The sequence below is a fragment of the Lemur catta genome, chromosome 8 (genome assembly GCF_020740605.2).
Source record: "Lemur catta isolate mLemCat1 chromosome 8, mLemCat1.pri, whole genome shotgun sequence".
NCBI classification, from domain to species: Eukaryota; Metazoa; Chordata; class Mammalia; order Primates; family Lemuridae; genus Lemur; species Lemur catta.
The window spans coordinates 2,942,147-2,954,542 of NC_059135.1; the positions used below are offsets into that span (position 1 = coordinate 2,942,147).

Sequence of the window (12,396 nt, forward strand, 5' to 3'; positions counted from 1 at the left end):
GAAACACGGGGCGCCACGTGCAGGGGTCAGTGTGCGAGATGCGCTCTCGTGTCTCTGGGTCTTTATCAGAGCTATGTGTGTGAGTCGCTATTCTGGGGAAACCAAAATCACAGCAGTTACTTTGTGGGGTTCCATTCTTCCTATTCTTCAACTCTAAACATAGGCGGGCTGCCTCTTCTTCTCTTGTGGAGGGAGAGGGGTCTGGGAGGCCTTCCCCGAGGAGATTTCAAGGTGGGAATACTCGGGGCACAGCCCTTGCAACCCTGCAGCTTCATCAAACCGCTTCCAGGAACAATCCAGGCACCACCAGCCTGGGAACTGCAATTAGCCTGACCCTCCCTGTGTTCAAGGGGGCACAGGCAGAGAGCGCCACGCTCATGCCCCAAGTCAGCATGGAACGCTGAGTTCACATCAATCTGGATAAGTTAGTGTATTCATTACTTAATTACACAAATCAGATTAATTACCATTAATTAAATTAATAAACGTGTGTGTTACATGGCAGTTGCATGCATACTCAGACAAGCACTTTTGCAAACCAAATTTCTGAAAAAGCTGTTTGCTAAGCAGCCTGCCCATTTGAATAGATTTTCAAAGACTTGAGACTCCTACCCCTATCTTTTTGTCTTTCCACTCTATTGTTTCCTGAAGGTCAGAAATCTCCCTGATATAACTCGCCTGCTTCTGCTGTAGCTGTCGGATTTCCTGAGGAAAGGAACAGACAGAAAGAAAGAAGATAAAGGGTTAAGCAGCAAGAGAAGCCCCAGCGCTGGAGAACCTGGGAGCTGGGACAGTTACCGCGTTGACCCCGAACTCACTGCCAGCATCTAGGGTTGTTTCCTTGTCCTACTCCCAGCTTTAAGAGGGGCAGGAAGAAAACCTGCTTGGGTGAAATTCTCACTTTAAAGGCACCAGTTAAAGTACGGATTGAGTTAAAACACTAAAACCAACCCTGTATTCGTTTCCTATTGCCACTTTAACAAATTACTACTAATTCAGTGGCTCTGAACAACACAAACGTATCCTCTCTCGATTCTGGAGGTCAGACGCCAACATGAGTCTTACAGACTAAAATCAAGCCCTTCTCCGGCGAGGGTCGGCGTCCCTGCCTTTCCCAGGTCCGGGAGCCGGCCGCATCCTGGGCTCCGGGTCCCGTCCTCCCTCACTCCCACATCAGCTTCCTTTGCCACGTCCCTGCTTCTGCCTGTGACCTGCCTTCCTCTTGTAAGGGCCCTTGTGGCCACCTCAGGCCCACCCAAATCATCTAGGGTAACCTCCCCCTCTCCGGGTCTTCAATTTAATCACATTTGCAAAGTCCCTCTTGCCATGTGAGGTGACATATTTACAATTTCCAGGGATTAAGATGTAGACATCTTTGCGGGGTAGTGATGGTGTATTGTCTACCACACCTCCCGACAAACACATGACCACCAAAGAATAAAGATCTTCACCAGCGACAGGATCCGTTTTCCTTAAACCAGGCATGGAGAGTTAGCTTAAACTCTTAATTTTAAAAGAACTGATAACTTGACACATCTCTATAGACTGAATTGGGTCCCCACCCACCCGCCAAATTCATATGGTGAAGCCCTAATGCCCAGAGTGACTGTATTTGGAGACAGGGTCTTTAGGAGATAATTTAGGTTAAATGAGGTCATAAAGGTGGGGCTCTGACCTCATAGGATTAGCGTCCTTATACAGACACCAAGAGCTTGCTCTTTCTCCACCATGCAAGGACACAGCCAGGTGTCTGTCTGCAGGCCAAGAGGAGAGGCCTCACCAGAACTCAACCTTGATCTGAAACTCCAGTCTCCAGAACTGTGAGAAAATAAATTTCTGTTGTTCAAGCCTTGCAGGCTATGGTATTTTGTACAGTAGCCTAAGCCAAGACAGTCATGAACCAACAAATTGCTCCAAAGTCAGAAAAGAAAAAGAAAAACGGGAAACAGCGACCTACCTCAAGCATTTCTTCTCTTTGCTTCAGGGCCTCTTTCACTTCAGCAAACTGAAATTGCAGCGTACTGTGGGCATGTTTTTCCCTTTCGAATTCCTATGAAAGAGGAAGACAGTACTAAGGCAGTGGAATCACATTCTTCCGTCCTGCTAGTTCATTTTTTTATGACTTACATCTCCCCTGGAACAAATTCCCTGCTACTACGTCATCACACTCTGCAAGGCTTGTTTTAACAACACAAATCCATCTCTCCAGACTTTGTAGAAGATACCAGACAATTTACTATAAAATTAACCTGAAGAGCTGATGGGACACAAAGTATTTAATTCTTAAATGGAGTAATTGTATCTTTTCCCAATCAGCAGAAGATAAATGAATACGATTTTCATAAAATCTTTGATGCTCATAACTGACTATTTCTCCATGGTGTTAAGAAAGAACAAAATAAATAAAAATCAGGAAATATATATTAACCAGAAAATCTTGACGCATGTGATTGTGCCTTATGCAAGCATGTTGGCTCTTTCGTGGGCATGTTTTTTCAAGGTTATGATTTTATCTTACATGTGAAACACTAATGTTTTCCTGGTAAAACTGTTTCCAGTTTACATGTTGAAATTATGCATATCAATATTTCAAGTCACTCAGCAAAGAGCATGGTATTCTTATTCTCAGAGGTTTGGGTTTCCTGGATAAGTGGAGAATGATTGTTTCAAAATATGTTATTAATACAACATAAATTTTATATTATATACACACATATACATACATACATACATGCACAAACAATCCACCATTCTCTATCATACTAAAACTTACTTTGTTTTTCTCTTCATATTGTCGCCTAGATTCAGCCAGTTGTTCTTCAAGTTCCAACAACATATCTTTTAGAGTATCAACCTGGTACATGAAGTTTGTCTTTTCATTGTCTAGCTGAGCGTTGGACACCATAGCCTTCTTATATTTCTCCTCAACTTCCGCTAGGGAGTCCTGCAGAAAGCAGGTCATATTTTTGAAATTGTAGAAAGAAAACCAAAACAAAGATTAGTTCAGTATTCTTAAAAAAAAACACAAAATTCAGCACTAAATTTAGAATATATTTCTTAGAGTATACAAATTCGCATAAGAAACACATGGCAATTTTAAATGCACAGAAATCTCCCCTTTTTAATTCAATCAAATTCTCCTCACTCAGAAAATTAGTTACTAACTGTGTCTAGAGGTGAAAGCAACGTATACACTCATTAGAACAAAGGAGACACACAGTGTGGGAAGAGTTGTGGTCACAGAGGATCTTCCCATTGCAGCGTGTCAGGGCTGTTCAACAGGTTTCTGAAGTAATCACTCAAGACACGTGACCAACAACCGGAAAAGAACCAGTGTGTGGCGGCTACCGTAACTAAATATCTGCCACAAGCCACAGGCAGCCGCCAATCATCCCTGTTCTGGCTTATGAACCGGGAAAGGATTAATAGTGACTTCAGATTTTTGACCTATAGGAAAACTAAACAGGGTGCACAGGTCTCACTGGGTAAGTTCTGGAAAGACAAAGGTCGTTCCTTTCAAAAGGCAGCCCAAAGACAGACGCCTGCAAAATAAACAGCGCTGCCCTCACACGGCTCACGCCTTGCGGGTCCCCATCCATGAACGGGGGCAGGTGACTCCAGGAGAGCAGAGAGAGAGATATCGGGCCCACTGGGCACCAAGTACCCAAAGCTAAAGAAAGAGGTGGCAGCTGCCTGGTCAGGGGCAGCAGGTGCTGAGCGGCGGCCTCCTGGAGACCAGGGCCGGTCCCGCCCTGCGCTGCCATGGCAAGGCAGTGATTTTAGGTGTGGCCAGTTGTTCCAGGCTGGTTCGGTAACTCCCTTCACATATGAATTATAAAAGCCAGAGTCTTAGTTTTTCTCCCTTTAAAGAGAGATGATAAATATGGAATTGACGTCTTAGTCATATGATTTATGTCACCTCCTCTGTTTGGCGTCCTTTGATACCGAATTCAGACTATTTCTCAGGTCCCTCAAGGGGACTGAGAAGGAAGAAACAGACCGGCCATCCACTGCTAGATCCGCGACCCGCCATGAGCTGTCTGATGAAGACAGTCACCTGCCGCTCACCCCACCTTCCAGGAACACGGCGCCCAAACTTCCCGGCTGGCACGATGACGTACTAACTCCCCACACTCCAACAGTAGTGTGTGTACACTCAAATCCATCCCAGGTGACACACATGCAGACTTAGTAATCGATTAGTAAAATGTTACAGTACTGCCAATAATTTGGAGTTTTAGAAGCATGGCATGTGGGGACTGCCTTATTGGTGACATCAGCTATTTTGAGAAGCAAATCAAATGAAGCATGCTTTTATGCAACTACTACAAAAAGCGAAGGAAACAAAAAACCTTCTTTAAGTGTCTGGTACGTGTCTATGGTAAATTAGAAACTGGTTTTAGGCCTGAGGGAAGGATGGTGAGTAGAAGACATACTTGGGGAATGTGTTAGTTTAACCCCTTGGACTGGGGAGTTACACTTTCTTTTTCTTGTCTTTTTTTTTTTTTTTTTTTGAGACAGGGTCACACTCTGTTGCCGGGCTAGAGTGCAGTTGCATCTTCACAGCTCACTGCAACCTCAAACTCCTGGGCTCAAGTGATCCTCCTACCTCAGCCTCCCGAGTAGCTGGGACTACAGGTGCATGCTACCATGTCTGGCTAATTTTTAAATTTTTTGTAGAACTGGGGAGCCCAGGCCCCCATAGTGTAGGACTACAGGCGTGAGTCACTGCACCCAGCTGGGAGTTATTACTTTCAAGTTTTGGTTCAACAAACTGCATTTGGGAAAATGGTGAGTGCACCCCCATGCTAGCATTCTCGCCGTTTTGAGTTCTACAGCGGGAGTCTCTTTAGAGTAAGCATGCACTTTGAACTTCATCTTCAGGATCTTCTTAAGTTAAGTTGGGTTAATACTGTGACACCACACTTTCATAAACTGGTACCTTCATCTCTTTCAGTCCCTGCATGTATCTGCCTTCTACGTCCTGAATCTGGTCCTTTAACTCACTGAGTTCCTGAGGAAAGTGGCAAAAAAGGGCAAATGATGTTAAGGAAAAAGGGGTGATTCCCTAAATCTTTTATACTTCTGGGCAGTATCTATTATTTGGGTAGTTTGGGCATCTGATTTTCTTTTTGCTTCTATTAAATGTTAAAGGAAAATAAAATACATTTCAATACTACAAAGATTAAAATTTAGGTGTATATTGTATGATTTTACATAGTTTCAAAAAACAAGCAAAAGAGCTTCTGAAAACAGTACAGCTTATTCCACTCATATTTAACGATTCCTTCCAGCACTCTGAGTTCCTACTCTGTGCAAGATACAGTAAGATGCTAGAGGTAAAAATCACCAAAACTTTGTCCCTGTATTCACGGAGCTCCAAGTCTCCACTTTGCCAAACTCCTGGTGCCTGGGACAGCTACGGCCTGAGCTAGCTTCCCGGTGGGTTCCTGCCGAACAAATGAAGGGCACTACGCCCTCAGGGCAGAGACAAATCAGGACTGCAACAAATGAGTTCCGTGTAGGAAAAGAATAAACAAAGAGCTGCGGGAGACCAAGGGACAGCACAGGGAAACCATTTTTCTGGTTTCATTTACTTATAAAACATAGGAGCTGGAAGGCGTCTTCAGGGTAACCCAGTCCAAGCGCTGGTGGATGCTTAAATCCCCCCTCTGCCTGCTGGGCAAACGGCCGCCCAGTGCTCAGACATCACCGGTGGGAGCCGGTTCCCCTTTTAACCACTTTTAGTATTAGAAGGCTCTGTCACAAATACGCCAGCTCTGACCCCCTTCAGCTCCCTGTCCTGGTTCTGCCCTCTGAGGACAGAAGTTCTAGAAAACCAGCCTTCCCTTCGAGTCGTCTCTTTTTCAGATGCAATGTCCCTAGTTACTCTAACAAACAGCATCGTGTGTCTCTTTCACACACAGAGACGGTCACCAAATGCCTGGCACCATCCTGGCTGCCGAGGATAGAACAGAAAATGACTACATTCCAGTGGGAGGAAAAATCATTAAAATATAACAGCGAGGTCTACTAAGGGCAAGTGGCAGACAGAAAGGCAAGGACACATTCTAGGCAGAGGGGGAAGATGCTCAGAAGCCAAGGTCGGGTGACAGCACTTGGTGTGGTCAGGGAACAAGAAATAGTCTGGCCACCACACGTGCCAGGCACACAGATGACCGAGCATCCGCACGCCGTGGTCAGCGCTCTTGCCACGTGTGCCCTGCTGGGCGGGGGAGGTCAGGGTTGCTTCCTGCACGAGACAATACCTGAGCTGGGTCTTGGTGTTATGAGAATGCCGTGTTTTAGGGGAGGGAAGGGAAATGTGACTGAGAAGAAAGTTCCAGAACTTTATGGATTAGATCTTTTTTTAAATTAGAAGAACGATTTTCACAAAAGGTTCTTTGAAGCGAGTAGAGCGTCTTACCTTGATTTCCCTAATGGAGGCCTCAGTGTCGATGGAGATGGAGGTGTCCCCGCTGCCTCTCCGAGAGGATGTCCCTCCCAGGGAGGCCAGCGTGGCCGCAGACAGGCCCGGCATGTTGCGAGAGCCCTGCAATGTTGTGAGGGCCAGGTGTGATTTCAGACAAAAGCAAAATTACGTGTAAGTCTAACATTACAGCACCTTTCCGTTAATTCCCTGTCCAGATTGGGAGCTCTCCAGGGGGCGTGTGGTGGGCAGCAAGGGAGGTTCCCTTCGCGGAACCTCACGGTGCTTTGGGGTTTGTCTGGACGAACCGTGAGCCGGTCGGGTCCAGCGTGAAGGCCTTCGCTGTCCTGCGGGAGTCAACACACTGATGCGACTCCTGGGGGAGCCCCGAAGGGACGTGACACCAGTGTGGGTGGGCCCCTGCCTCGTCCTGTTCACGTACTGGGGAACATCTTTATTAAAGACCAAGTTCTTGTCAGTTTCAGCCATAAATGTTGGGACCCTCTAGGTTTTTGAATGATTTCTTACCTTCTCAGCAAAATCTTTGTCTGGTCTCTCTTCAACCTGCACAGGAAAATGAACAAATATTAAATACTTATAAGGATTAAATGGATACCATGAATTTAGAGGGTAAGATTAAAAAAATAAAACATTAGCTTCCTTTGCAATTTAAAAAGTGAAAAGTGGGACTCCAAAAATTTGCCTTTACACATCTTTCCTGTTTGGATGTCTCTCGAAGGGCTCCCTTCTCCTTTCCTCAGTAGAAGCCTCGCGGGGGCCCAGAGCAGCTATGGAGCTGCAAAACTGTTCCCAGGAACGGCGAACCCCAAGGGAGAGCTCTGGACTGTGAGGGTTTCTCAGGACGAGAGGCTGGGGCTGGCATTGGTGTTTTTTCTTTGCTCAGTGTGCAACAAAAGACAGGTTTCTTTTTTTCTCTTTACTTTTTTTTTTTTTTTTTTTGGCACATTGAAAGTTCCTTATCACAAGCCCACTGGGAAGGTTACAGGGCTTGAGTTTATCTCCAAACTCTCCAGGACTAAGCTGTCACCTAATCATGCTTTCCCCATCACGCCTCCAACCTCACTTCCTGCAGCTCAGAACTTCTTCACTTTGCCAGAGAATCATCGGAAGGCGTGTGTGGCAACTGCAGACCACACCTCTGATTCAGCAGATCTGAGAGGCGACCTGGGACTCTGCAGTTACCCGGGTGAGCTCACGCAGCAGACAGTTCAGACCGTAGTTTGACAGATGCCGATCAAGCTCTGGCCGAGGCCGGGGCTCAGGAACACTTAAACTGCTCATGACGACATTGGTGCAGGGAGACCAACAGCAGCTCAGCACAGGGTGCAGGTGCCAGGCACATGGGCAGAGTGCCGGGGAGATCTCCAAACCACCACTTCCTGTCTTGTGCTCCCCGAGTTTGTGTGGGGCCTGATGTCCCTGCACTCACTGCCCTGTGCCCACCAAGAAAGCTCACTGCTGCCACCTCCCCTCACCCGAACTCCTTGCACCTTCCCCTTCCCCTCCAAGCACAGCTGAAGCAACCATGAAAACAAGACCGACGACTGCAAGGAGTTACAGCCAATCAAGGGGAGCAAATGGAATCATCCGAAACACCCGAGTAACCCAAAAGAAGGCAAATTCCAAAACCAGCTCTTAGCTCAGGACGGCCAAGCTCAAGGGGTCTCCTGCCCAACAATCCGAGTTTAGCCCGCGGGTCTGGCTCTTGCAGCCACCCTCAGTATGAACTTCCCACTGTCATCTACCCAGTTCCTTAGTGTCCAAAGAGCAGGAGAAGAAGTAAGGGAAGAGGCCCTCAGATCAGTAGGACGGCCCCAGGGACAGCCAGCCTCGCTGCCCACTTTGTTATTAATAAATAAGCCCCCTGGGTGGGCGGGGTTGGGGGGCTTGAATTCCCAGTGGTCCCTTTGCCTAGAGGGTCCTGAGCCCCGGCCTCGGCCAGAGCTTGATCGGCATCTGTCAAACTACGGTCTGAACTGTCTGCTGCGTGAGCTCACCCGGGTAACTGCAGAGTCCACCTTCCACTTAGCCACAGCCACTGTCCTCCAAGGGCCAGTCCAAGGCCACGTGTCTCATAGGAGCTTTCCCCAACCTCAGCCCGCTCGTGACTCGCCTCCCTGACGTCCCTTGGCACTACTAATGTGACACAGTTATGCCAGTAAAGACGGTCACTCTCCAGGTGTGCCCACACCCCCTGCGTCTGTTGACGTGTGTTGATACGTGTAAACACGCACACCTAGAATTATTTTTCCAGATGTGCCTATCACATCGGCCTCACTGCACATTTTGGGGCTCTGGGGCAGCCTCCGATGGCAACAGTTCTGTCTCCCCTAGCAGAGCCCCCGAGAGCCCTGCGCCAACGTTCTTGGCTGTGAGGCTGATTTTAGCATTTCAGTGTGGTTCTTCTCTTCACCTGGGGGCAAAAATATTCCTGAAATATTTTTCAAATTAAAATTTCAAATAACTAAGGAAGAGTGAACTACCTAGCACCTAGTCTGCTGGGGAACCAATGCATTAAGTCTCCTGGGCCCAAGGCCTTCATTCCTTAGAATTAGTTAGTTTGCAGAACAAATATTAATTACACATTAGAGTAAATTCCATTTTGTTTGTTGTCTGAATTAAAAGGGACACATACTCGTTACTTTCCGGCAGCATAAGGTCTGTGGAGCCCCTCGGGTTCCTGCCAGGCCCGGAGCCCTGGCACGCCACGAGCCCCCGCTAGAGGGCAGCGTGTGCCGGCTCTGCCGCCGCCGGGCCCAGAGAGCGGCTGCCCGGCGGCTGCACCCACCTTATAAAGCGCCCCTTTATAAAGCCCCTACCAGGGATGGGTCGGTAAGCCGGGTGGTGGGTTTAATTTTGACACATAGCACAATATTTTATCTCTGAAAATAATACACAAAGAAACTGAATAAATGAAAGGATTTTAAACATTGACAAGGTGTGGGGACCACGTGGAGGTGTCGCCACCAAAGGGGGACGTGGAGCAGGGTGGGGCTGGGGATGCCTTGGCCACGCGGCTCCCAGGGGCTCCGCCCACAGCAGCCGGGCCTGGAAAGGGCAAGAGCACAGGCCGGGCAGCCCACTCACCTTATCACTCCCATCCTCTGAGCTAAACTAAACGTTTTAGGCCCAGGGGAAAACCTCATGCCAACAGGTGTATAAAATACGCACATCAGTATTTCACGATCACGACTGAGTGTACAAAGATATCTTTTAAAACCTACTAGAAACAGTCACTTCTAAAAAATGTCAGTGGAAGTTTAGTTTATGGCAACTTTCCCTTTCAAACACAAATGCTTAAAGGAGCACATCAAGTATTTTGTGAATTCCAACCTCTAACATGGTGCCTAGATGAGTTTACTACTTAGGCTCACATAAACATGGTGCCCCGTAAGGTTTAAAATCCTAGGATTTCCACGTCACCAGCTGCTTGTCCACTTGCCTAGAGACAGAACACAATTCGTGGTCACCCGTCCACGTTCACAGAGACACCCTGCCCGAGGGGACAGGTCCAGAAAGAACGTTTCCTCATGCTGTCCCCAACTCCCAGCCAGGCAACACCAGACCCTGATGGGAAATGGTCACCGAAGCGTCACTGCAGGGTCCCTCCTGAGACACAAACTGATGAGGGCAAACATTGCTCAGAAAACACTCATTTTTAGGGTAGTTTTCTTTCGAATTTAACTGACGGCAGAGTCTATCATTGGGTGGAAACGTTTGGTTTTAAATCCAATAAGACTTACATTATCCTGAATGACTTATGCTTGAACTCCTGTGTTTACAATTCAAGGCCCATTTTACCTCCCAGTCCCTGCCCTGCCTCTTCACGCAACAGGAAACATGAGTCACAACGGTCTTTTGTTTTTCTCGTTCACTCCTGTTTTCTCTGGATACAGAAGGTAACACAGGGGCCTGGGCTCCACTCAGGACATTCCTGACGGACGTTTCAGAAACGTGCTCTGGGTTCCCCGTGGGACTGTGGGGCCGGAAGCGTCAGCTTCACCGGGCAGGTGTGTGGTCCGAGCCTGGTCCTCAAACCTCCGGATTCCAACGCTCTCTGAGTCCCCCCAGTCCCCACACCCCGCAGCCGTGCAATTGAGGTTCACACTGCACGTGTGACCATCGGGGAAGCACCCATGAGGACACGGACAGGTCTGTGTTTGCTCACACTACAGCCCTGTGCCCGGGACATTCTAGGTGCTCAGGGACTGAATGACTGAACCACAACTTCCTCAAGGAGGAGAGCCCGGACGTGTTGGAGAGGAAGAAGAGACCACTCCTCTTCAGGATGGGGAGAAACGAGAATGAGGCACAACCGCGTCACGCGTCCCTGTGAGCTGCAGCCCTGGGAGGACCCGGGGAGGGGCAAACTCTAGGTCCTGGTGCTCCCAGGTGGTCTTGGACACAGCAGCACTTTTTCTCAAAGCGGGACAAGTGACCCTTTCCTTCATTCTGGTCACTTCTGCTCTTTAATAGCACTGCCCTGCCCCCACCCTCTGGGGCCCAGGCTGTCTGTCTCTCTAGCAGATGTGAGTCCCCCAAACCCAGGGCGGCACTCCCTGCAGAGCCCCCGGTGTGACCTCCTCCTTCCTTCCTCTGTCCTCACTCGGACTGGCCCTGGGTGCACAGCCCTGATGAAGTGCCAGGCCAGGTAGCATTTCCCAAGAGCCACCACGCTGCAACAATTGTATCATCCCCTGGATAAGCTAGCTAAGGAGAAGCAAGTTAACAATGCCTCATTTTTTTAGTTGTGTTTGTTTTTAAGGACGTCAAGACCCTTCTTTCCAAAATCTCAAGAAGTTTATGTGCCTGGCCAGATGTCACCAGCCAGGAATGAGCACTGTGACATTTGAGCCTGGTTCCTGTAACTCCCTGTCCCCTGAGGAAGGCCAGACCGCGGGGTCATTCACCTTTGCTGTGACCCTCACCCTGACACTGCCCGGAACCGACTGCTCCTCCCTCCTGGGCGGAAGGAGTATACAGAGTACCAAGCTAGATTTTAAAAACGAAAGTTATATGCTGACGAGCAGCTGAGTATCTTACTATTATTGCTTGATCGGTTCTGGGGAGACTTTTAATGAGGGGCAGTAGGTGCCTGGCGTTCGTGTGGTGTTTGCCACACACCTGACTCGCTCAGCCGCCCGGTTTCTCTCCCTTCTCGCTGGTCTCCAGGGCCCCTGTGAGCCGGGTGGGCACAGTCACGTGTGAGATAGGAGTGGGGTCAGCAGGTTACAGAGGGGACAGCCTTCGCGTCCCCAGAGAAGCAGGCTCCCACGTGCTAACGCCCTCCGCTCTCGGACCAGCTCCAGTGTTCTCACCCTCCGTGGAGGGACGGTGGAGAGCAACGTTTCTCCAGGATGGGAGAAGCACCGCTGCGGGCCGGTGACGGACGGATGGCGCCTGGGCCTTGGCCCCGGAGTCGTTGAAACGGGGTGGGTGGGGACGGAGGCGGCTCCCGTCACTAGTATGGCCCCAGAGCTGCTAGAGACTCCCCTGTTTTCTTCCCCAGAGCAGCTGATATCTGCATTTGGTAGGAAATCTCACAGTTTTAAAAGACTGCATCTGATTTAAAACACAAACAAATCTCCAGCACAGTAAGGAAAACTGGCCAAATGAGGTGTCTGTGCAAGGGGACACCTCAGCCCTGCAGCAGCTTGTTTGACTACCAGGAACAGTCCGCGAACGTTTAGGCATCAACACACTGAAGCACAGTGTTGGGTGACCAAGTTAAGAGCCACATTTAAACTTCTCTGTAGCTGGCGGGTAAGAGATCGCCTTGCCCACCCTCCTTCTCTCTGCCCAGGGCTTACCAGGGAGGGGGCCGCTGGCCCTGAGTGCGGAACCCTCCCCTGCAGCCCACAGCCCCGTTCCCCAGCCAGCATCCCCTCCGCTGTTCCCAGCCTCCCAGACCAAAAATGTCCTGCAAAACCCTCCTTGAAAGAATG

General features: G+C 49.0%; 1 protein-coding gene across 13 annotated transcripts in view; it reads right to left on the bottom strand.

The window, feature by feature from the left end:
• LRRFIP1 (LRR binding FLII interacting protein 1) overlaps positions 1 to 12,396 on the bottom strand; it is a 76,903-nt gene that overhangs the window by 20,715 nt on the left and 43,792 nt on the right. For 6 of the 13 annotated variants that reach the window (XM_045558689.1, XM_045558680.1, XM_045558681.1 and 3 more), the window contains 6 exons: positions 6,959 to 6,994; positions 6,428 to 6,553; positions 4,943 to 5,014; positions 2,774 to 2,944; positions 1,958 to 2,050; positions 613 to 705 (listed from right to left, as the gene is read on the bottom strand). In XM_045558689.1, the coding sequence (XP_045414645.1) occupies positions 613 to 705; positions 1,958 to 2,050; positions 2,774 to 2,944; positions 4,943 to 5,014; positions 6,428 to 6,553; positions 6,959 to 6,994 (591 nt within the window). The remainder of the gene's footprint in view (positions 1 to 612; positions 706 to 1,957; positions 2,051 to 2,773; positions 2,945 to 4,942; positions 5,015 to 6,427; positions 6,554 to 6,958; positions 6,995 to 12,396) is intronic. The other 7 variants (XM_045558691.1, XM_045558684.1, XM_045558688.1 and 4 more) reach the window with 3 other exon arrangements.